The sequence below is a fragment of the Vicugna pacos genome, chromosome 2, assembly GCF_048564905.1.
Source record: "Vicugna pacos chromosome 2, VicPac4, whole genome shotgun sequence".
Lineage (NCBI taxonomy): Eukaryota > Metazoa > Chordata > Mammalia > Artiodactyla > Camelidae > Vicugna > Vicugna pacos.
Genome location: NC_132988.1, coordinates 93,634,869 through 93,660,300, shown reverse-complemented (window position 1 = coordinate 93,660,300; position 25,432 = coordinate 93,634,869). Strand labels below are relative to the sequence as shown.

The following is a 25,432-nucleotide window of genomic DNA, read 5'->3' as shown; positions in this document are numbered from 1 at the left end:
GAGCAGAGTGTGCTAAACATCAGGCTCAGTGGTGGTGCAGATTAGAAGCCAGGAATCACACCAGGCACCAAGGGGCACAGGTTGGTTTCTATGGGACCCAGGTGGGCGGGGAGGAGAGCAGAACTGCCAGGCTAAGGGAGACACGCAGGACCAGCACCCACGCAGCAGTTCCAGGCAGAGGTCTCCTTCAAGGGCACGGTCCACCCAGCCTCCTCGCACCCCCAGGAGAGCGCCGTGTTGGTGCTCTGAGCTGGAGCCCCTTCCAAGCATCCTGCTCCCTTTTGTCCCATCTCTACCCTGCATTGCAAGTACTGGGAGCAGCAAGTTTTCGCAGTCCCAAAGACCTCGACTAAATCCAAATGTTAGTCCAGAGACAACAGGCAAATTGCTGAGCTTTCCTTGACCTCAGCTTCCTTGGGAGTGATGACACCTGTCTTGAGAGCGGTTGTGAGAAAGAAATAAGTATACATGGCATGTGCCTAATGTATGGGGTGGAAGGCTCAATAAATAGTCCTTTATCCAACAAATATTTATTAAATGCCTACTGTGAGCCGAGCATTCTACCAGCTGCCAGAGATACTAGGGTGAGCAGAATCAGTCTAGAGAGGGAGCCAGACATTAGTTAATAACCATGAAAATAATTATAAATGACAGCTATGGAAGGAACCATGAGGGTTGAGAACGTGTAAAACATGGGAGATTTGACTTATACTAAGAGATCAGAAAAAGCCATCTTCTGGACCCTGCTCGAAAGTGGCCCTCCTGAGAAGCTGTCCTGATTACCTGCAACTGGAAATGATTCCTTTGGCCTGTGAATTCCCAGCAGGAAGCTGGGAATGTTAATGACATTTATCCTTTCGTCTAGTGTCACAACTAACGGCACACGTGTGCTGTCTCCTCCACCACATCATAAACTCCTTGTGGGAGTTACATCTTTCAGTGCTTCACAGTTTCTGTTAGAGTTTATTATTTTAATAAACAAGTGAAATTAGCTTCTAAAAGCTGCCACAATGTAAAAGAACTTGAAGCTTAATTTATGCCTTTTGTAAGCCAAGTTCCCACTGATTTCCAAGTCATTTGTCAGAACATAATAGGTGACATGCAAGGGAACAATAATTTGGCTTCAGAGAAATTGTGTAATATTGGTACCTGAGAGAATGTGACACCCCTAAATTCCTGCTGAATAATCCCAGACCTGAGCCTGACTCACCTATTAATCAGGGGTACACAAATCAGAAAAAGTGAGACTAGTAGAATTCCATTTGCCACATCGTCAATTCCTAAATTTTACAATTAGAATCTCAGTTTGTGATCTAACAAAAAAAAAAAAAGAAAGAAAGAAAGAAAATGGAATACCAAAAACACCTCTGTGTGCTGAACATGTGTTCCTGTTAGGTTGCTTAGTATCAAACCTGATCTTGCAGTTAAACTCTGCAAATCTACTCAGATAAGCGATTTTAACCATACAATGATGTCAGGAGATTAAGTTCCATCTTAACTCTGGGAAGGTATTTTTCTATTTTTCATTGTTAAAAACTGCCCTCTTGTCCAAGGTTTCACTGTAAATTAATAACTATAATTATTCTTGACATCCATCAAAACTATAAAAAGATGAAAGCCAAAAGAATCAGAGGAAACATTGTATTGTTAGATTTAAATATTCAAGTATTCCACTTAAATTCCTTTTATTTTGGTATCTTTGAATTTTTAAAAAAATTCCAGTGCCAAAAGGAAGCAATATTTATAAATGCAAACGAATGTATAAACAAACAACCCTGGTCCTCTTAAGCAATTTGCCAAATAGAAATCGTCCATCTGAAAAGGCAAACTCATCAAATCAGGATCTACAATGTGGGCCAGTGAGAGGAGGGATTTTCCTCCTCAATGTTGTTTTTGGTTCCTCAAAATCAAAATCTTGGGGCTGTTGTAGGCTGTATAAACATGGATAAACAAAGAGAGTAAGCATTCTTTTACTGTTTCCACCAGTTTCATCAGCTTGTTTTCCATGAGACTCATAATGGCTTCCTGAAAAAACTCATTCCTTTAATCTCCTGGGTCAAATGAGTGCTCTCGCGTTAGTTTCCGTCCACCAGTCAGCATTCCTACTGGTTCTATTGTGCATCCTCAGCTGGACCGAATGTTTACCAGTTACCTCATTCCCAAAACGAAAGTATGAGTACTCTTCAAAAGGGTTCAGTCTAGATTGTCCAGAGGAAATCATAGAGATTGTCTGAAGATTAAAAAAAAAAGGCAAATATGATTCACACAAAAATCTTGTTAACCTGAAAATAATTAGTAGAAAACAATTTTAAAAACATTTATTAAAACTGTGTCTTACAGACACAGTAAACAAACTTACGGTTACCAGAGGGGAAAGAGGGCAGGAAGAGATAAATTGGGAGTTCGAGATTTACAAATACTAACTACCATATACAAAACAGATAAACAAGTTTCTTCTGTATAGTCCAGGAAACTATATTCAATATCTTGTAGTAACCTATAATGAAAAAGACCATGAAAACAAGCATATGGATGTATATGTAGACTGAAACATTATGCTGTACACCAGAAATCGACACATTGTAAACTGACTATGTCAATAAAGAAAAATTTTTCCAAAAAACTGTGTCTTATAACATCACCCTAAAACTTCCTAAAGTCACTGATTAAGGGCTCTTTCCAATGCAATGGAGCCTCATTTACATCCCCAAGAAGACAGGGAGGTTAGTGGAGGTTAGTACACGTCTCAGCTAGGACCCAGAAATCCTAGGGTTTCCTCTTGCCTCTGCCACTACATATTTTGGCTTATTTTCCACTTTTATAAGATGAAAGTGAAAGTGTTCACACAGGTTTCTTTGGTTGTAACAGTCCCTGATTCTAGTAGAAAGATACAGAAGTTGAGATTTATTTATTCACTCAACAAATACTTATTGGACATCTATTAAATGCTAAGCAACACGTCCTCTGAATGAGGGTTTCCCCATTTTGCTCCCCAAGTCCCCCATGAGTGCTTCTATCATGTTAACTTGACACTCGGTTCCCTAATCTGATTCTCCACTGACTACATATTTTTTTGCCAATGAGTAGCAGAATTCTTGGCACACAGTAGGTGCTCAAAAAGCATGTAGTGAATGAACAGAGGAGAGCTCTTCATGTGAAAGGTTGAACGTCCCAGAATGAGGACTAGAATGAGAAGTATCAAGCATAACATCCAGGAACATTTCACTAAAACAATTCTATGATGACATCATATTCGCCCTAGGAATTTCTGAGCCAACAGCAGATCCTGACTGCACTAAGACCCCAGAACTAAGGAAGCCCTGCCTCTCTCTAGTCCTAAGCACACAGTTATCCTTGGCACTTAGTTTCCAGTTTGATGTATTGAGCCACCTATGCTGAAAACCTTTGGTTGTCCTTCCAGATCTGCTCTCTCCTTTTGTTCACCATGCTTGGTGATCTGGGAGGCCATTCTATATGAACTGTCTTAGTCTAGCTCGTGTCCTGTCGCTCTGGGTGGGTTGGGCCAGTGTGGAGTACTACAGTGGGAAAAAGGAGGTCAGCCACGTTGGGACATTGATTCTCAGGGCAACCACAGGCTGTCGTGTCCATGACCAAAGGCCCCAGCTGCTGTCAGGCAGCCCTCCTCACAGGTTCCTTCTGTGCGTGTACCTGCGAGTGTGTGTCTGCCACTGACTCTGTCTGAGTTCTTTGTCCCTTTAGTCTTAGGGACAGTAGCAGTGCCCCACTGTTACTGGTCCCAGGGGGCTGCACTCTCCTTTTTTGGTTTTCCCACATCCTGGCTTAATAGGTCCTTTATGAAACTCTCTCCAGGTTATTCAGTGTGAGCATACCATCGGTTTCCTGCCAGGACCTTTGACTGATAACTACCCAGATATTACGAAGAGTAAATGATCTGGTCTACCACCACCCAGCACAAGAAAAGAATGCTAATAAATGCTAGTTTCCCTTGTTTTCCCTGTTATAATAATCTCCAACGGTCATCATTAGTGCCTTCAACAAAATAGCTACTTCATAAATATTTGTTGAATGAAAGAAAAAAGTTTCTAAACACATCTGATCACAGTTTTGGGTTCAAATACATGGAAATCGATGTGAGTTAATCTAGATTACCAAACATTAAATTTAGAGGAGCTTTTTTATTTCAGTAGTTGAGGGCCAGTGAGTAGCTCTGCTTTACAAATTTACAGTCTCTCTTTTTTCATACTCCAACTGAAACAACGACTAGCCTGCTGGACTGAGGACTCAATCCCAGGAAACAGTGCCAGAGGATGAGCTGACATCTCGGTGCATCGGTGCACATGTTGTGCAACAGACCAAGAGGTTAGTTGACTGGTCCTTCCTAAATTTTGGAGGAAATAGTGACTTTATTTCATACTATTTAATCCATATTAACTGATTTTGCAAGTTCCTCACTTTCTATCTCCTACACCCAGATAGAAAGCAGTTTGGGGTTAACTATACCCCCTTGGATCTATTCGCATTCATCATGAATAGTCAAATCATTGGTAAAACTGAAGCATCACTCACCGTGTGTGTTGATCTTGCTGATGCGCTGTGGAAGTAGCTTCTAGTTCTGGTATTGGAGGAAGCACGTCCTTGACCTGGGCCAAAGGCAGCCTCTGCGTGGTCTCTGCTGTTTAAGAAGGAGAGCGGTTCTAGTCAATATTTAGTCAATAGCAATGCAAAAGCAGGCACAGTATATTCTAATGTGTTAAGAGGACCATGCGCTCCCTCTAGACAGGATTTTGGCAGTTTCCCCCACTCACTAAATTTCCTGCCTGCAGCTCTGACACTTTGAACCCATTTCTCTCAGCTCTGTATCTTTCTTTTCATTCTTCCACTCCCACCGCCTTCTGGGCACAAGACCTGAAGCATAAGGAGGAGCAAAGCAAAGAAAAAGACAAAGTACAATGTCAAGTAACAAGAAAAGAATTTGACTTTGGGAAGTACAAACATTTCCTTCCATTGCATCTTGTTGAAATATGTCCCTAGGGAGAATATTAAGGACATCCTTGATTTCAGGGTCTGTTTTACCAAAAAGCAAAGTTACAAATTAGATAAACTGACAGGTTAGAACCTGTCTTCCTTTGCTACAACTCTGTGACTTTATTAAATTCTTCTAATATTATCTTCAGCTGCCTTCACGTAGGAGATACAACTTGATGTCTGTGGCACAATGGTACCTCTTTCATTCCACTGGGGTCTTGGGTCTTGCTTTTCTAGTTTTTATATTGAAACTTGAGTTCTACATAATACAAGTGGTTTTGGCTACACAGATGTCTCTACTTTTTATTCAAAGCCTGAACATGGATGGAAATGAGGTGACCTATAATTTAAAGAGAAATCTGAGTAGTTACTTCTTAAGAAGATAAATCAAAATGGAAGATTTAAGTATAATCAAGAATATGATGCTTCTTGTCCAAGAAGATGATTAAATACTGGGGTAGTTTACCAAAATAGAAATACTGTCAAATCTTCTCTCAGAATTATATTCCTTTAATTAGAAAAAAATTTTTGATATGAAAATGAATATATGTATGTATATGCATGACTGGGACATTGTGCTGTACACCAGAGACTGACACATTGTAACTGACTGTACTTCAATTTAAAAATTTTTTGATAAGAAAAACTTATTTTTTGGATTTAATTTTCTGAATAAGGAATACATTCACATGATTTAAAATTTTTAAACCATGAAAGGCTATTCAGTGAATGTTCCCTCTTGCCCCATCTCCCACACGCATCCCACCACATCATGTGGTTCCTTCCCTTCTCCTGTTCCTCTGCCACAGACAACCAAGGCAGCCAATTAGTTTTTTGTGGGTAGATGGATAGAGGATAAATTTGTACTTTTATATGCTATTAAAATGTATTTTTGTCCTTATTTACACAATTGGTAGAATATCATTCAGATATGTCATTAATGATATATCTTAGAGATCTTTCCACATAAGTGCTTCCTCATTCCTTTTTCACAACTTCATAGTATTCCAAATACCTGGTATTACAACTACCTAGTATTCTTGGTACTCCATACCACCGTGTCTTTAAATGACCTCTTGTTTAGATTGTGTCTAATCTTTTGATATTGCAAACAAACTAGCAGTAAACTTGTACATATGACATTTCTCTCTTATATAAGTAAATCTAGAGGATAAATTCCTAGAAATAGAATTGCTGGCTCAAAGGGCTTGCACATTTGTAACTTGGATAGTTATTGCCAAATGACCTATCCAAGACATTGTACCAATTTTTCCTCTCAACTTACCTTAGTATATGAGAGGACCTATTGCCCCTTGCCACAGAGTATGACGTCAAGATTCTGGGGATTTTTGCCAATCTGACGGATGAAAATGGCACCTCAGTGTAGCTTTAATTTGCTTTTTCACTGAATGTAAGCTCCATGACAGCAGAAACCTTTAGTGTGGTTCACTACTGTATCTCCTATACCCGATGGCCAATATTATTGGCACATAATAAACACCAAAAAATATATATATTTTTGAAAGAATTTAGTCTGAGTGAGACCAAAACAACCTTTCATATGTTTAAGAACTATTTGTATTCCCTTTTCTGTAAACAGTCCATTCTTACCCTTTACCCATTGGCTTACTGGGCTATGATCTTTTCTTCCTCAATTATCAGAAACTCCTTCTGTGCTAGGAAAGGTTGCTGATCTGTTATGAACTGCAAATAACTTTTCCCCAGTTGTTTTTGCTGTATACATTCTTTTTCACATGGTCAAATTTATTAGTGTTTTGGCTGAGTTTTGTGTCACGAGTGGAAGGCCAGCTTTGAGTTAGTTATAAATAAACTCTACCATCATTTCTTCTAAATTTTTGTGGCTTCATGTTTCCATTAAAATCATTGATCTGTTTGGAATTTATGCTGTATTAGTATTAGTGTGAGCTCTGGATTAAGTAAATTTTCTTTTCCTAGATGACTATTTAATTGTCCCAGCATCATTTATTCAGTAATTCTTTGTTTTCCTATTGATTTGATATGCCATTTTCATCATTTACTTAAGTTCTGAACTTTCTAATGTTTTACTGGATACTTTAATCTAGTTAAATATCACTGCCATAATGGAATGTACACTTCTCTTTATTCTTCTATGTCAATTTTTTTGTCTCATGTTGCCAGTTTATTTTTCATTGGGATATTGAAATGAACTTGCTTATTTATTGATTTAGAAAAAATGGCATCTTTTTATATTCATCTTCCTTTCAAGAACATGATATACCATTCCTTTTGTTCAAGTCATTCTCATGTCTCTCAGGAGCATTTTTCTGAAGTTTTCTTCAGAAAGACCTTACACATTTCTTATTAAGTTTGTTTCTAATTTATCTTTTGCCCTGATTTGAAATGCAGTGTATCCTCTAACTTGTTGTTGTTTAAATATACAAATGCTATTTGATTTTTTATAGTAATTTTGTACCCTTCCCCTTACTGAATTTTTCAAAGATTTTTTTTTAGGGAATTACCTTAGATTTTCCAGGTACACATCATATCTTCTGCAATATAAGTGATCATTTTACCTATTCTTTCCAACTTGTAAACCTTGTATTTCTGTCTCTTATCTAATTGTGTTGATAGGACTTCTAGGACAGTGGTGGATAAAGTGGCAATAGCAAACATTCTAGAACATTTTTAGCTTTAGCTGGGCATGCTTTTCGTGTTTCCCTACTAAGCATGATTCTAGGTTCTTGTCTGAGACAGATATATTTTACCACATTAAGGAAGTACCTACTTATTTTTATTAAGAGTTTTTATGAAGAATGGGTATTGTATTTTGTCAAATACATTTTTAGTACCTATAGAGATGATCCAATAATCATTCCCTCAGATCTGTTAACATGATGAGTGACACAGTAGATGTCCCGAACTGTCCCTGTATTCCTGGAGTAAGCCCCACAAGACCATAGTAGGAATGTGCGTGCCAGTTTGCACATATGCATGTTTTTAACCTGTGCTACTGTATCCTTTTGCTAATATTTGTTGAGGATTTTTGCATAATATACATAAGTAAGATTCCTCAATGCCTTCACTTTAGACAAATCCTCCTTAGGTTTAAATATAAATGTTTATTTCATAAAAAGAAGCAGGAAATATCCTTGTTTTCTACGGTCTGTAATAGTTTAAATACCATTGGAAATATCTGTTGCTTAGAGACTGTTAAAATTCCCCTGTGAACTGCTCTTCCTGATTTTTTTTGAGAGATAACTGACAAATTCTCTATTTCTTCTATGACAATTGTTTTGTTTAGATTTTCTATTCTTCTGGTGTCAGCGCTTATAAATTTCTCCAGAAAAGTATCCATCTTAAAAATTACACATTTAAAAAATTAAGATAACAACTACTCTTCAAGGGGCAGGAATAGATGCCTCTTTGAAGCATCTCCAGCAGAAACTGAGGGCCCTTTCCTTCCTGTAGAAATGCTAAAATAACCACCAAGGTTCAAGTTTCTTCTTATGGAGCATATACCTCTAAAGAGTAAATGACAGAGCTCTCCTGACTGATTAGAACAGAGGTGGGAAAACGAGACCAGTCTTTACCAGGGTTCAGGGCTCCCGTCCCCACACTCTTTTCCTCACAGATCCAGTGCATTGGAGGCCCTTAGCATCTTTACTTTTATTTTGTTGTCAGTAAGTACCAACCACATCTATGGGATTAGATTGATCCACCTTGTCTGTCACACTAAAAGTTCCCAGTAGTCTGTGATTCTTGTACTTCTCAAGGCTGGTTGCGGGAGGCAGAATTCTAAGACGGCCCCCAAGATTCCCACCCCTGCCTTGTAAGTCCCTTCCCTTGAGCGTGGCCAGGGCTGTGAATAAGTTCTCATTCCTGTGATTGGGTTACACTAAGATGAAGAGTTTTCACAGGTGTAATGAACATTCCAAATCACTTGATTTTGAATTATTTAAAAGGAAGACCACCCTGGGTGGGTCTGACTTAATGAGATAAAAGCCCTTAACTGAGAGCCTGGGCTCTCCCTGAGGTCAGAGGGGGTCTCTCACTGGGCTCAAAGAAACAAACTGGCATGTCCTGAACTGTCTACAGGAAGGGTCATGTAGCAGGGGTCTGCAGGCGGCCTACAGGACCTGAGGGTGGCATCTGGCAGAGAGCCAGGTAAGAAGCCAGGGCCCTCAGTCTACAATCCTCAAATAAATGAGTTCTGCCAACAATCTGAACAAACTTGGATGGGGAGCCCCAAGATGAGAACGCAGGCCAAGTCACATTTTGAGCTCAGGCTTATGAGTCTCTGAAATCCAGCAGCTGTGCCCAGATTTCTGACCCACAGGAACTATGAGATAATAAAGGTGTGTTGTTTTAAGCCACTAAATTTGTGGTGATTTGTTACACAGTAATAGAAAATGGAGAAAGTGGTCAACAGATCCCTGGCCTGAAAAATCGCAAGAAGTAGTAATTTAAAATGCAGGTTCTAGGACCCTGTCCCAGATCTATTGAATTACGACCTCCCTTCACAAAGGCTCAGGAGTGTTTGATGGTTGATTCTGATGTACATTAAAGCTTCAGAATGAATTGCCATGTGAATAATTTGTTTAGACATCTTTGACAAAGCATCTTATTAACTTCCAGAATTGGAGATTTGGAGATAGGTCTTTTTAATGGTTAAAATCCCAAAAGAGCCTATTCATGAAACCAAATAATGATTGAGGAAAATTAATAGCCCTCTTTTGGTTGGAAAGCCAAACTGCTCGTCATTTGCTTATTCATTCAGTTTGTTGATGCTTCATATCATGGTATGACCATCATTCAGAAAGCCATTATCTGTCAAAATGATGGCTGGTCCAAAGTAACTCTCTACCAGTACATTATCTTTTATTTCTCCTAGTATCCAAAATCATGTAAGTTATATGCTAATAGGAAAACTTCTGAAAAATTGATAAAAAGCAAAAAGGTAGGCTACATGTCATTTTAATACCTTCTTCAGAATAGCTAAAACAGGTGGAAATTTTTTTCTAGTTTTACACTGAGAAATAGAGTTTCTTTCAAATCATATTAATTCAGCAACACTAGTTAAGGCAGCAGAAGCAGTCAGAAATATTTTAAAACTTCACAGAAGTCTTTTCATGAATTTGTCAAATCTCTGAACCAAACATTTTTTTGACTTTTTCCAAGAAACTCAGCAGAGCCTAAAAAATTAAAAAGAAGCCCAGTCTGAGTTTTGACCTGGCTAAACCCAGTGAACAAAATGGATTTCCAACAGTGGAAACTTTGATTGAAAAATAAAGCCCCACGCCTTACGTCTCGAATAAAGTCCTTATCACTCCGACCACGACAATGTCTGGGTTAACCTCTGATATTTCTTTTTCTCCTTTTTGAAAATTTCCATCACTTTTTAAAATGCTTTATATCTATGATAGCAGGTAGCTAATGTCAATTCATCCTTCCAAAGAAATTCTTGAGTCCCACTGAGTAATGGAAACTTATGAGGTGTTTTCTTCACTTAGTTCCTGATGATTTTCATGTCAAAGACAAGGTCCATCTCCCACAGTCAAGGCACATTTAAAACTTCCCCATCCTAGTCAGGCTCTCCTGTCTGGTAAGGACATTTGCCCCACCAGTTTTTGATATTCCTATCCCCAAAAATACTTTTCAGGTACATTTTACTTGGCTGTTAAATTGGAAAGCCGAAAAACAAAACAAGGAGAAGTAAACAGGTTTAGGTGTCCATACTGTATTTGACCCTCTCTGATCTCTTCCTCCCCATAGTGAGTTTATCCAGTTTTGTTTTAATTCCTTATTTGTCTGCCTCCATGTGTGCAAACATTGTATTTTATGTACAGTTATATTCCCCAGAACCCACCTTAGAGCATGACATATAATGGGTATTCAATGAAGATGTGTTGAATGACTGAAAGAATGTTATTTAACTTCTTTGTGTCTCATGTGAGCGGAATGACACCAAGGACCCTTCCTGCTGTGCTTCCCCTGCAGGAGGCTGAGCCCCCTGGCCTGCGGGGAGGCACCGGACCAGGTAAAGTCACCTCCGCGCAGCACCCGTGTGGCCTTGTGGGCAGCGGCAACCAGATAGCCTCTCGCAGCAGGGCCCGGGCCTCCCATGACATGTTCAGTTCAAAGCTTGGCTGGTGGGTACTGATGCCTGAACTGCCCAGATCGTTTCTTCGTGACTTGGGCAAAGCTAATGAGGCTGCCTTGAGACTAAGTGGAAGAAAATAAACGTAAGGGTAAAACAAGGTAATAAAGATGTATTTTGATGTACTGTGAAAAATAGAAAGCACCACTAAGTCCAGAACAGTATTTTCCCAGCATCGTTTTAAGCCCAGTCGAGGGCCCTGCTCGGAACTTAGCAGGCCCAGTGTGTGCGCGCAGCAGGGGGGCTGTGGCAGCTAACCCTGGAAATGATGACCTCGTACTTTGAGGGATTCAGCCACAACTCTGCGGACACAGTGGCAATAAATGGCTAAACCTTTACCCGCAAAGTACTTGGTTTCCTCATAAGAGCTTTTCCAAAGATGAAGGAATTCAAGTGAATCCTCACAGATTACTTAGATCAAGACAGATGTGAAGATCTTCAGGTGGTTTGGTGATTCTTAGTCAGTTCTCTAATCTGGCTTCCAAAAAAAACTTTCAGTCTTAATTATTTCTTCCTATTACTATAGAAATACAAAACTTCCATATTGCATCATTTTGGCCTTTCCATCACACGAAAGCGTGAGCACTTCTGTGCAAGCCCAAGATAGCCAGCAGCTTTTTAGGGCTAATAGAACCAATTACAGTGGCTTAAAATAGATTTCCATTATTCAAGGTGCCAACTCCCTACTATGTTCAAAGCTCCATCTGTTATTATTAACAGTGGTCCTAAAACTACTCAGCTGTTCCCAATCTGGCCAATGTGAAAATCAAATGAGGATGGGAAAATAAATGACTGCAGAATTATCTGGAATTAACAATTAAAGAGGAAAGAAACTCCTGGAACAGACAGCTGCCAGTATTCTGAGCCATTGACTCTGTTTCTGACTCATTCACACTGCAGGTATACTTAATATTCCAAGGAATGAAGCTGATGAAGCATTTAACCATTCTCCTTTCATTATTTTGGATAAGCATCATCAAGAGTTATAATCTAGGGGGGAATGTATTTGAAAGGCCTGTGTAAGACAGCAGCAGCCGTTTTTTCAACACTGAGGATGTAAAGTTGTATTTATTTGACAAATAGTTATTAAGTACCTACTATGTATCTTTATATGCACTGTGCTCTGAGCTGGGGATGCAGTGATGAGAATTATCAGACAGTGTCCCCGATCTCAGAAGCTAACTGGCTCATGGAAGAGACATCAATCGATAACAAAAAATAAAATAGCAACAAAAATGTAAATTAATTGCCACAAAGAGAGATGTGTGATGTTGAGGGTGTAATTTACCTGGTCCACTAGGTCTGAGACAACTTCCCTGAGGAAATATTAGTTAAGCCAAGATCAGAAGGGCAGGGTAGGAGCTAACTAGACAAAGGCAGGGGGGGAAAGGGGGTGGTTTGCAGTGGGGTGGTGAGGGAGCCTTGATGGTTGGTAGGGACAGTCTGGGAAAAGAGAAGATGTTTATCTGCATATGTTTCATCATCAGTTCTTCCAGACCAGGCACAATTGGCTGTCACATAAAGTCATTCAGTGAATGAATAGAATAAATTATCCTCTTTTGCCGACAGATTCTTCACACTTAAGAATTTCTTCCTGCAGGCAGAGTCACCCTCTGCATTTTGATCTAGTCTGTAACCAAGCAGATGGTTATAACCTTTTCTGTTTTATGAACCCAAATCTGTATTTTAAGAGTCATAAATATCATAGTTAAGCAAGAAAAAATTAAATTTTCATGTTATCTTGCTTGGTTGCTGGACACCTGGCACCAGTAAATTATCTTCCCTTCCATAGGAAATTGAAACCTGCTTAGTCTTTATTTATACTGGCCTTAAACATGTTGCAAATTATAATTTTACGTTGCCATTAGTTTTATTTTGGGGTAATACATATTACTGGGTCATCCGCTTCCTTTTGTCATTTGGCAGTTCTCATGCACAGCAAAATTCTGTTTCCTTTGCATTGTGGTCCCCAAGAGCCCACCCACGTTAACTGCCAGTGCCAAAATGTTACTTTGCAGATGATTCACGTTGTCTCATACAAGCTCCTTCCTACTTACTACCTCATAGAGAAAATGTCTCATCTCTGTTTCCAGTGTTAAATGTAAAAGAGCAAGAAGAGTTTTGATCTATGGCTTGAAGCAGCAGGAGAAAACGTCCCCGCTCGTCACTGCCTTTAAGCGGTGTGCCAGAAAGTGCATCCGCTGGACAGAACTGAGTTTGGCCTCTCACCCTGCTAGGAGCTGGCGTTGGGTCAGTTACTTTCAACTCTCTTAGCTTCAGTTTTCTCATCAGGAAAAAAGTGAAGTTTTTATGAAACAAAACAAAATGATGTGTGTGAATGTACGGTGCTTAATGAGTTTTTATAGTTTAATTTGTTTACATTCTCCTAAGGAACCAGGGTAGACTCTCCTGAACTGTGGTGTCAGCTCTGCACAGGCAGGGACCGTGCTGTGTTCTGGCCACTGCATTGTCAATGCTTAGCACAATTTCTGACCCATAGTCAGTGTTCAGTAGATTTTGACTGAATATTTGAAGGTGAAGAATTTCAAGTTTTAAAAATCTCATCATTTTTGATGGACATAGAAGGGAGAGATGAAAGGACTCCCTTAACTGACCCATGCAGCAGGAGTAAGTGGACGCTCTAATCCTGGGAATGCAGTGTCCTACATGTAGGTATGTATTTATTGGCTGTCCAGCTAGTGGACATCTCAGGGGAACTGTCTAGTACACAAGAAGCCAGAGAAGCAGATAGACCTTCTCCCCGCTTCCTGGTACCCAGAAAACCAATCTGCGGCCTGTATTCCATCAGCCAGATACCCCTCCTTGGGGTTTGCCATCCTGGACAGTGAGGCAAAGCTGCAAGGTGGTCAGAGGGTAGCTCTGGCAGCTCCGAGGGAGTGTCCAACGGTGGTGACACCGGCCAAGGCATTCTCACCAGACCTTCCTCCTGGGACAACTTTGGTTGTATTTTTGGCCATCTGGCCTCCCTTGACTCCTGCTCCTTTTCTAAGCCCAGACTGCCCAATGTTCCTGTTGCTGCCAAGGGTTACCTACCGGTTTTCCAATACATTTCCTTTCTGCCAAGTCAGCCAAGCTGGTCTCTGTTGTCTGCATCCAGCGCTTCGGGTCTTAGCACACTGCTCCTGCCCCTGGCCTTGGTCTCCCAGTGTGGTCAGCTCATTAAGGGCTGTTTCTAGGGATGCATTTCAAAGCTACTTTTGCATGGTTCTCAAAATCTCTTCTTCAAGATGGTCAGTGCTTTTCATTATTCTCTGATATCTTTAGCAATTCTATAAAGTGCATTTTATGCTCTTTAATGAAGTGGAATCATGTTCCCTCTGATCACTGCTTTGTCTCTCTGTTCATTTTCACCTTTCCCGACCCCAAGGATTCATTTCAACTTCATCTGCTCTTTTTACTTTATATGCATCTCCCCTTAGGGTTTGTGCGATTTAATAAGCTTTTATTGTGCGTGGACTACATGCCAGATAGTATGCTCGGGACAAGGCTCCAAAGAGGAATGAGAGAGTCATCACCTGTGTGCAGATAATAAATGAGATGTAGAATAGATTAACGCCAAGGCAGGCAACAGAAGCCATCACGCTTCCCAGAGCAAGGAGGGAAATACTAGAGATGCATAACAGCCTGGGGTTGGATGCTACGACGTCGCTCTCTACAGCGATGAGACTCATGTACTGTCTCCATGTCTCCGTGTTTCCTCCGCCCCCAGTACGTGGCAGCCCCGTGCAGCGCCACGGTGTTGGTAATCTCCCCTTAGTTCTCTCTTATCGTTTTTGAGGCTGTGAGGCTCTCCATATCTCTGTGTGGATGTGTGCCACAATACTCACTTTGCGATACGTGAACAACTGGAGAGACATTCTGGAACATACAGCCGGGGCCGACAGCAGGCTGCTCTGCTGAAGAGGGCATAGTCACTGCTCTCTTTGAACTACATTTTTTTTTCACTTATGTTAATGCTTCTCTAGAGAACCATACTGGCACATTTTTTCCCCTTACATTCTCACTCCTGCCTATAATCCATCATTACAAAAAGAGGCCTTAAAAACAGCCCTCGAGGGAGATATTATTTCCTTCCCATTTCTCCCTCAGAAAGAGCAACTTATAATGGGAGGGGAAAAAACGCATTTAGGTTAAAGGAATATATATATATATATATATATATATATATATATATATATATATATATATAAAACAAGAACAAATCTTCTTCTTCCCCTCTTTAAGATGCCAAGCCTCAAAAGGACTCTTGGTTTTTAAAAAAGGCCATCACCCCTTGGCCCGCTCTGAACATTAATATTATATGCCTGGTAATAAAGCCTGAGGATTTTTAGTGAGAGCTATTACACGGAAAGGATGGCCCAGACAGATTTCTCTGGTGAATGAAAATCATAGGCTTGTAAATAGAACCTGAGAGGTTAGTCTCGTGGTTTGCTAGGGCTTTAAATCGCCCGCTCCCCCGCTGACAGGGGTGGACGGGGAGCTACTGACTTTTTCTCAGACGACGCTGCAGTGCTCAAAATTATGACTTGAAAAGAGAAAAGATGAGAATTCCAAAGGCAACCAAAAGCCCAGCAGCACCAGGTTAAAGCACGCCTGGGACCTGCGTGTCAGCACGGGTACTGGCCAAGAGGGGAGCGCAGAGGAAGCGCCATTTTCTCCCTTTAAAAATGGATTTTGCCATTTGAAACAACCCTCTGATTCTTACCTCATTCACCAAATAAAACTCACTGACCACACAAAACTTCTATCAACTTTCCCCACATTTAGCTGGTATCAAGTAATTACTTGTCCAATGCTTATTTTTAGCCATAGGTTAGTCATTTTAATGCTAATGCTGAGATTGGAAAGTCTAAATTTTTTTTAATTGAGCTTTTTAGGCGCACCCAACCCAGGTTTTCCTCAGGCCAGGGGTCTGAGGACCTCCTGGTTTAAATAGCTCAGAAAAGTCTCCAGGCACAGGCGCCAGTGAAATGATGGGCAAATCTCTAAGTGGTCACAGATGCAGCTGCAGTGAGGAGCTCAGGGTTTGTTCCATTTCCTTTCATTTTTGAAACCTGTTTAACCACCAGACTTGAAGCTTCCTTGTCTAAGTTCTCATAAAGTACGAAGAAGCCTGCTCACTGGCTGTGCGTGGAAGCCGTGGGGCATCAGTCTTAATTCTGCGGTTCTCAGAGTCAAGCATATTATTTCTCCCTGATGAAGAAGAGATTTGCCCATGTCACCTTCTCCCTCTCTTTCTTTCTAATACAATTTGACAACTTGAATTCAGAAGGAGTCTTCACAATAAGAAGGAGATCGACCCACAGCATCTGTGCTAACATCCCCCTTAGCTGCTCTAATTAGATTCCCTTATTCCATTTCTAGTTCTCAAGAGAGGACAGGGGACTTTTTAATTGGGGCTATTAGATGTTCTCTTTGTGCAATGACACCCTCGGCTAAGCGAAGGCTCTAGCAAAGAGCTGTGCCCACTCTGCAATTACTTCTTGCAATTCTGAGGAATAATGGTATCTTGTCTCATTTAAAAATAAACCTGAGGCTTATTCCTTATTGCTTTCTCCCCTCTGCCTACTCACATATACTTCTTCTTGCCAATTAAGCAAACTTTCCATTACTTAAGGAGGTAGTTTTGATCATAACTGTCCCTTGATAATAAGACATATTACACTAGTTTTCATTTGCTCACAGCTCCTTTCTTCCAGATACAAGACTAATTTAAATGAGCTCAGATCATTTGATTCTCTGTTTAGAGTGAAAGGGTGGAGCGTTGGGATTCCAGCGGTGCTTTTTTTGCATGTCACTGAACTCACCTGAAATAACCCGCACGTTCAGGGTTCGAAGTTTCTCAGAATCACTTCCTCTTAAGAGAACAGATGTAGATTTGTATTTATGACCTATTCCAAGAAAAGAAATTAAATATTTAGATGATAAGCTTGCACATTCTTAACATGTATTCCCCATGTTGTTTCAAAGGATTACCAAGGAAAATGGGCCATTCACAGCAGAGCCCGGAGTAGCAGGACATTAAGAGCTTTTCCCTATTAAGTTATTTTCCATTAATAAATAGGTTCTTTCTAAAACCAGTGGCTTCTCCACTGCTATAAATGCCATGATGCATCTCCTCTTATATGCACAATATTATTTATATTATTATATAAAATAGGTATGATATGCAGAATATTTGATGTATATTTAATATTTAATAATGTTTACTGTCCTAAGTGGCAGGATATTTTTCACTACTTCATATGCTTGGATTCATGAGGTTAGCCTTTGAAAGCCACTAAGCCTGCCATTTGGGTAGATGTTCCTAAAAACTGAATGTCACTCCCCACTATGGGTTTCTTTCTAGACATTTTTTTCTATCTGGCTTCTAACTCTCCTAATATGTAATCATTTATAGATAAAGGGATCAAAAAAACTCAAAACCATGTACTAATTGCAAATGACACACACTTATTTCAAATAATATAATTTTCAAAACAAGAAAGACCCTGGGTCTTAATTCTGAAATTTTATTAGCTGTATAACTTCGGACAAAACAATCCCTCTGAGGCTCGGGGGTTTTTTATCTATAAAATAAAAGTAATAGCACATACCCAGAAACAGAGAATGTTTATTCTACAAATATACAATGCTGATGATGTTAGTAACCAATTTATTTAGACCCTTATATACTAAAGTACCAATGATAAGACTTGATAGGAAACTTCTCAGAAAGATCTCCAACAAAGACTTAGCCAAAAGAATGAATGATAGTTTGATTCCAACCTAGAGGCAACCATTTGTTCTGCCCACTGAAAGGACTAACACAGCCTCGCCTGGTAAAGAACATAGGAGCCTTGGGAAATACTGCACCCACCCAGCACAATGCTACTATCCTTTATTGAAAACTACTGGGCACTGGGATAAATTTCTTATATAATCTCTTTAGTTCAATCCTTACCTCAACTGCATGTGGAAATGGTGATTATTATTGTTTTACAAAGGAAAAAAGGGACACTCAAACATGGTAACTTGCTAGTAGTGACAGTACTAGAATTCTAACCCAAGTCCACTTGTCTTCAAAGGCTATTCTCATAATGATACATTTAATACTGTCTTTAAGAGATCAACGTCTCATACTATAAACTGTCCATCAGGTCTCACATTCAGCCAGTATATGCATGGGTACATGCCCATGGAGCCAGTATATGCATTGGTATATACCACTGGAGCCAGTCTGCCCATAGGTACACACCAGAGGGGCGTGTCTACATGCTTACCCACCAGTAGGGCCAGTATGCACATGGGTACATGCCACAGGGCCACACCAGGAGCTGACAGTCACTGTCCATTCTGATAGGTGCCTATATCATACTAGTTGTTAAGTCTTTTTGAGTATCATTTTTACTGTCCTGATTTCCAACTACACATTTGAGCTCTTCATAGTCAAAAATCTAAAAAGTGTCACTTCCACACTTATTAAAGATTGACTTCTGCTCACACTCATCACCTAGGACCACTCTGCTCAAGATCTCCAACTCTGAAATTCTTTATCACCACTCCCTATTTTTCTGCCTCTCTTCTGCCTTCACTTCCACCAAGCTCCTGCTCAACCTCCAGTCTGTCAACTTCTTCCAATTCACCCAGCATTTCTTCCCCTCTTACTCACTTGTCTGGGCAGGAGAAAGACACACCAAGCTCCTTGAGAGCTGGCACTGTGTCTTACTTATGTTTATGTTCCTTGGGCTTCCTAGAATCACCACCTACACACAGTAGGTGCTCAGTAAATGGTAAATTGAACTTAAAAAAAAGATAAGTGGAATCTATATATAAGATTAGGAGCTCCCTGACATTAGATGAATTATCCCAAATGATGGATTTATTTCTCAATACTTACTTTGCCACTTCTTCACTCTCCTGTGGCCTTCAAGTATTTTGTGGATAATGAGGATGAACAAAAATATAAAAACTAATAGAACTAAAACATACCAAGTGATCTTCATGGAACAAATAAAACCTGCAAAGAAAAATGTACTATAAAAATGCAGTAAAATAATGCAGCAGATAAGAGGTTATATGGTGGTGCAGCTGGATTCTACTATATATTCTGCCCTTAACTGAAAAGTTGAATATCTAACCATCACTGTTACAGGGTCACTTGCTCTCCTGAATTCTTTCCTAACGTATTTAAGGAAGAAACTTGACCAAGTGGCATCCAGGGATGTTTGGTTTCAAAATTCTAAGGTTAATTTCACTTACAGGTCATGTTGATGTTAGTTTCACCATCATCACAGTCACTAGGTCAAGACTGCAATAAGCAGAGTACCATAATCAAAGCCATTTGTGATTAACAATTTGGCCCTGGGTCAAGCAGTCAAAAAATGTGCCCTCAAGACAACAAAGATGCAGTAAGATGAGGATGGAGAAGAAAGTGTAAGACAGAAAAAGAAAGAGGCTGGATTGAGGCACAGAAGAGGCCAGGGTAGACGATTAATCAGACCTCCTTTCTACAGGGGCTCTCATGGCCATGATCAGGTCAAGTGCATGCATTAGTTAAACATACAGTGACCCTAGCCTAAATTTAGTAAGGATACAGGTAAAAAATTGTTCATTCAAATGACAGGCAATGTGGAAGGATAGTCACCATCCAACAGCAGCTTAACACAGTCTCCTTTGGTCCCATAAAGACACACTGGCCAGCAGACCCAGGAATCAGTGACTTAAACGAGGTTGTCTTCCTGTCCAAAACACAACTGTCTACTGATTTTCTGAGCCACCCTAAGTACCTGCTTCCCTGCATGCAAAACACAGCTAGTAATTATTCAGCTTAGCAGGATATATAACTTGTTTATAACTCTTGGATAACTGCTCTAGTGGGACTCATGGTCTGGGTATCCCATTCACAGGCACCACAATCCATAGACAGATTCAGTCACCTGCCTCATTAAAGAGGCAGTCAACATTTATTTGGAGAGGAGGCTGCATGGAGAAAGTGCAGGTTGACTGGAATGGCAGCATGCAGCCTCCCCAGCTGTGACAGCACCTCCTATCACAGTGATTGCACTTGTTTGATTGTTTTACATTCATCTATCTCTGTGACCCCAATGCCTAGCACACTGCTTGGCATACAGCAGGCACTCATTAAATGGTTATATGATAAAATGCTCTTCAAGAGTAGGGTTTATGGGTGAAGGAAGGGCACCCTGCTTAGTAGTGGGGATCAATTGTGTTAATTCAGAATAGAGTGACCAGGAAGCTAATCAACCTTAAACAGGGTTAAGAAATACATAAGCTTTCTCTTTCAGACTCCTGCCTTTCCTTTATTTAGAGTCATCCAGTGACCCAAAATGCCTAACCTATACCCCACCTATCTTCACAGCAGTACCTCAAAAATCCCCTTAATTCAGGTATCTTTCTCAGCTGTAAAAGAAGACATGTTAAATCAATTCAAAAGTTAAGAGCACATCACAATGTACATGTATATTTACATTTAAAAAGAAATCTCACCCTTTAATACATGAGTGTGATAGTGTTACTTCAAGCACAGCAGACAGGCATTCCCAGAAGTTATTCTGGAGCCGAGGGTCTTTCTAGTGCCCCTCAAATCGCAACCCACAGAAGCCTCCTGGAAGCTAGGCTCCACAGAAAGCACATTTTGAAAGGAAAATAAACAGTTAAAAGAGCTGACATTCTTTCCAGCCTTGTTATTTCATCAGTAAAATTCTTGAACTATTTGACTTTCAGTGAAGTTAATGTGGTAGCCCTTACTTAATTTTGTGTCTGTATCCGATTCTCTTTTTCCCTCTAATTTCCTTAAAAACTTACTTTTTACATCCATTTCTAAGTACAAAGAAATGTTAATACAATTATTTGGGTGTTCCATAATTCTACAGGTGTGGTTTATGGACGTTTCCTTGGTGGGGTCTTCCTCTTTGGTGGCTGACCTTCTAGTGCGGGTTTTTAGGTTGCAGGTGCTGTTATATTCCTCCAAGCGGTCAGCTGAAGGCATTACAGTGAAGTTAAAACGTTGACAAGGTGAGTGAAGATCATTTGCCTTCACTTGCATTGATCCTTTCATGATCAGAACTAGAAAGAGATTAAGGAAATGCTATTCACAAAACAGTACTTCACAGTAAGAAAACAGATACAATTCAAAATTGAATCTCCTCCTTCCTATACAAAAAAAACCAAAGAACAAGAAGTTATCAGCTTCTAAAAGTATCAGTTACTAAAAGTAACAAAGTGCTTACATTTTTTAAGAGTGTGAAAACCTGCTAACAGTAGGGTTGAAATAGAATTGGAGCATCTCAAAGAAAAAAAAATTCCTTGATGACTTGTGGGACACATTGTATTTTCCAAAATGGTCACAACAATGTTTCCCACCCCACAGTGCACTAGTTTGCTAGGGTTGTCATAACAAAGTACCATAAACTGAGTATCTTAAACAGCAGAAATTTATTGTCTCACAATTCTAGAGGCTAGACTTCCAAGGTATTGGCAAGGCTGCTTCCTTCTCAGGGCTGTGAAGGAGGGTCTGTTCCATGCTTCTCCTTTGGCTCCTAATGGTTTATTGGCAGTCTTTGGTGTTCCTTGTCTTATAGAAGCACCATCCTGATCTCTGCTTTCATCTTCACATGGCATTCTCCCTATGTGTGTGTGTGTGTCTGTATCCGAATTTTCACTTTTTATAAGGATGTTAGTCATACTGAAGTAGGGCCCACCCAAATGACCTTATTCTAATTTAACTGCCTATATCTACAACAACTCTATTTCCAAATAATGTCACATTCTGAGATACTGGGGGTTAGAACTTCAATATAATTCAACCTATAACACATGTTAGCCTAAAACTTCACCACTCCACCATAAATAGATAAGAGTCTAATATCTTTCCCCTTGAATCTGGGTGGAAGGAGTTACTTGCTTGTAACCAGCAAAATGCAGAGGAAATGACATTATATGATAAGGCCAGAAAAGGTGAAGCAACTTCTGCTTTGATCTTTGCATCACTAATATTGGAGCCTTGAACCATTAAGTAACAGTTCAGCAACTTAAGGCTGCCCTGCTGTGAGGAAGCCCAAAGTAGCCCAAGTAGAAAGACCACATAGAAAAACTCTGAAATGACATGAAGACAGAGAAATGCCCACCTGCCTCTAGCTGCTCCAGCCCCACTTCTGTCTTAGCTCGTCAGTGTCTGACTCCCACAGCACGAAATGCTTCAAGGCAGAAATGCCCAGTTATGCCCACTCTGAATCCCAGACCCTACAGGTAAGGAAGGAAGGAGAAAGAGAGTGGGGGGAGAGAGACAGAGAGAGACAGAGAGACAGAAAAAGAAAGAGAGAAAGAGAGAAAGAGAGAAAGAAAGAGAGAAAGAGAAAGAGAAAGAGAAGAAAGAAAGAAAGAAAGAAAGAAAGAAAGAAAGAAAGAAAGAAAGAAAGAAAGAAAGAAAGAAAGAAAGAAAGAAAGAAAGAAAGGAAGGAGGGAAGGAGGGAAGGAAGGAGGGAAGGAAGGAGGGAGGGAAGGAAGGAGGGAGGGAAGGTAAGAAGAAAGGATTGCTGTGGTTAAGGCCACTGAGTTTTGGGATGATTGTGACACAGCCATAGCAACTGGAATAACTTATCAATGTTTTACTTTTCAAGGAGGCAGAGAAGTAGCACCAGTGAGCTGCCAGTTCTTAAAACACTTCCTAGTTCTCTATCATAATAAAGGTATTTTCCCAAATTGTTTTCTGATTAATTTGACCCTACAACAGTTACAGCACTACTTGAATAAGAACACAGAAAAAGACATATCTATCGTACTTCATCCACAGCCAATGCCAAGATATCTTGTTCCCATCCTGAAAGAATGGGAAGAAATGCCAGTATGAAATAATATAGGAAGTGATCCCACTAAATAGGTAAAAGCAATGAATTTGATGCTTGGGCTTGAGGCCACCAGTATATTTTATGACTGTAAATTAATTATTTTAATTCTCAATGATCCAAATTGATTTGATTTAATTAAATAATATATATTTGTCTCATAATAAATGCAAGGTTCAGTTAGACATTACAGAAAATACATAGTCAAGTTTTTATTTGTTCACTCAATCATTAAACAAGTATTTTTCAAATGTCTCATGTAGACACTATTCTAAGATCTTAAAATGTCATAGGGAACAAAGACAAAGTTCCTGCCATCAAGAAGCTCACTGGATCATTAAACAAGTAAAAAGACAATTTATAGATAATGGATGAATGTTAGGCAGGAGTAGCTACAAAGAATAGGTACAAATGCATCAAGGATTCAGTGACTCCTTGGGGAATCAAAGTGTGATTTTACTATGAGAACCTACAAATTTACTTAGAATTTTATTTCAATATCTTTGAAGAGAGCATGCTAAACTATCCTTTACCCATCAAATGTAGGTGGATTACAGTGGCATTTTGATGTATTTTCAGCATAGATATTTTCTTTTCAATAAATCAAAGTAAACCAAGAACAAGTTAGTATACAAAGCCTGCAAGTCATTCAATGAGCACCACGCCACTGAGTGCTCCAGTGCAATTGGACTTAACGTTGGGATATATTTTCAATACTTCTTTTTTTTTAACAGAATAAGGTTATTTATCCTTGATAAATTTTCTTCTCATTCTTCTTTTGTATTTACCTTTTGATGTTTGTTCCTGAGAAATAAAATCCGTGTTTCCTTTGGACTCACAAGCCAAACACGAGGAGCAAATTTTAAATTCACTTGTGATGTCTTGGCAAATCCTGGTGACATTTTGAAAGCTGGAGTGATTTAGAAAGATTCCCATAATAGTCTGAGTTTCTCTTCTTGGTTGCAGAAAAGTCACGAAAGGAAATTTTAAAGAGGAGAATGAATAGGTGAAATTGTGTTGTAAACACACTTCCAAACATGATAGCTCCAATACGTTTCCTATAAAAGGAAAAAAAAAAGCTTTCTTTACTGTAAAATTTTCAGTTTTTGGCATTCAAATAAATACACAATAAGCTCCCAGTGTTTCTTAGGCAGATTCAGTGCACTTCAGTTTATCAGTGACAAAACTTTCTTTTTATGTGAATTAGCAATATCTACTCCATTTAAATATTTCTTTTCAAACTTTGTCAACATTCCCTATTAATTTTCAGAGAAGAGAAGTACTCGCTGAGAAGTTCTCAGAAACCCCAGCATTTGAACCATTCTCTCTTCTGGGAAAGTTTTAATGAACAAACCTTAGGTCCCTCTGAATCCATCGGTTCTGAAATAGAAGTTCAAGTCAATTGCATGGAGTTGAACAGGGAATGGAAAACTTGAACAGTATTTCTGTGTTCATTTCTGAGGGCTGCTATAGCAAACTACTACAATCTCAGTGACTTAAAACAAGAGAAATGTATTCTTTTACAGTTCTGAAGGCCAGAAGTTCAATGCCAGTTTTACTGGTCTGAGGCCTAGATGTCCACAGAACCACACTCCCTCTGCAGAATCTGTTCCTTGCCCCTCTTTCAATTATTGGTGGCTGCTGGAATCCCTTGGCTTGTGACCCCATCACTACAATCTCTGCTTCCATGGTCACATTGCCGTCTCCTCTGTGTCTCTGTCTTCTACTCTGCTGTCTGTGTCAAATCTCCCTCTGCCTCTCTCACAATCTCAATTGTGATTGGATTTCAATCCCACCTGGATTAGGTAGGATAATCTCAAGATCCTTAACTTAATCACATCTGTAGAGACACTTTTCCCTTATAAGGTAACCATTATGGGTTCCAGGGATTAGCACCTTTGGGTGACCGTTATTCAACCTACCTGAACCTCCAAAGATGAAACTTAACAGGATGACATCATAATGTTTATTTTTGTCTGAAGCCAAAGATCAAATATGGAAATAATGGTATAATAGAAAGCACACTGAGTTCAAAACAAAAGACAAAGACTTTAATTGCTCAATTTGTTACTAGCCAAGATACTTGAACAATTTAGTCTCCACAAATCTCATTTTTTCACTAGCAAAATGGAGATAACAGCTAGATCCTGCTAACCTCGTGGGGTTGTGGTAGCATCAAGTGGTGCAGTACAGATGCAAACCCTTTTGAAAATTGTTAGGTGTGTATTATTAAAATGCAAACCCATATTCCAAAGTAAAAATCAAAAATTCATCCTTTATTTAAGATAGAATTATCTACGATTTAATCCACACAAGTAATTAAAGCTCACTATATAAAAGTTGGGAGTCCCTTTGTAGCAGTAGTGATGAACTTAGGAACAGGTAACCTCTCTCTCAGACAGTCTCAGTCTGACAGTCA

At 39.6% G+C, this 25,432-nt stretch overlaps 1 protein-coding gene across 1 annotated transcript in view; it reads right to left on the bottom strand.

Annotated features, from left to right (window-relative positions):
* Window positions 1–1,875: 1,875 nt before the first annotated feature.
* The window catches only part of TMEM156 (transmembrane protein 156), a 37,983-nt gene continuing 14,426 nt past the window's right edge, over window positions 1,876–25,432 (bottom strand). Inside the window, exons 2-7 of the mRNA XM_015244037.3 lie at window positions 23,802–24,071; window positions 20,975–21,235; window positions 19,047–19,166; window positions 16,975–17,058; window positions 4,549–4,654; window positions 1,876–2,230 (exon numbers count right to left, since the gene is read on the bottom strand). Coding sequence (XP_015099523.1) covers window positions 2,218–2,230; window positions 4,549–4,654; window positions 16,975–17,058; window positions 19,047–19,166; window positions 20,975–21,235; window positions 23,802–24,071 — 854 coding nt within the window. The 3' untranslated portion in view covers window positions 1,876–2,217. The remainder of the gene's footprint in view (window positions 2,231–4,548; window positions 4,655–16,974; window positions 17,059–19,046; window positions 19,167–20,974; window positions 21,236–23,801; window positions 24,072–25,432) is intronic.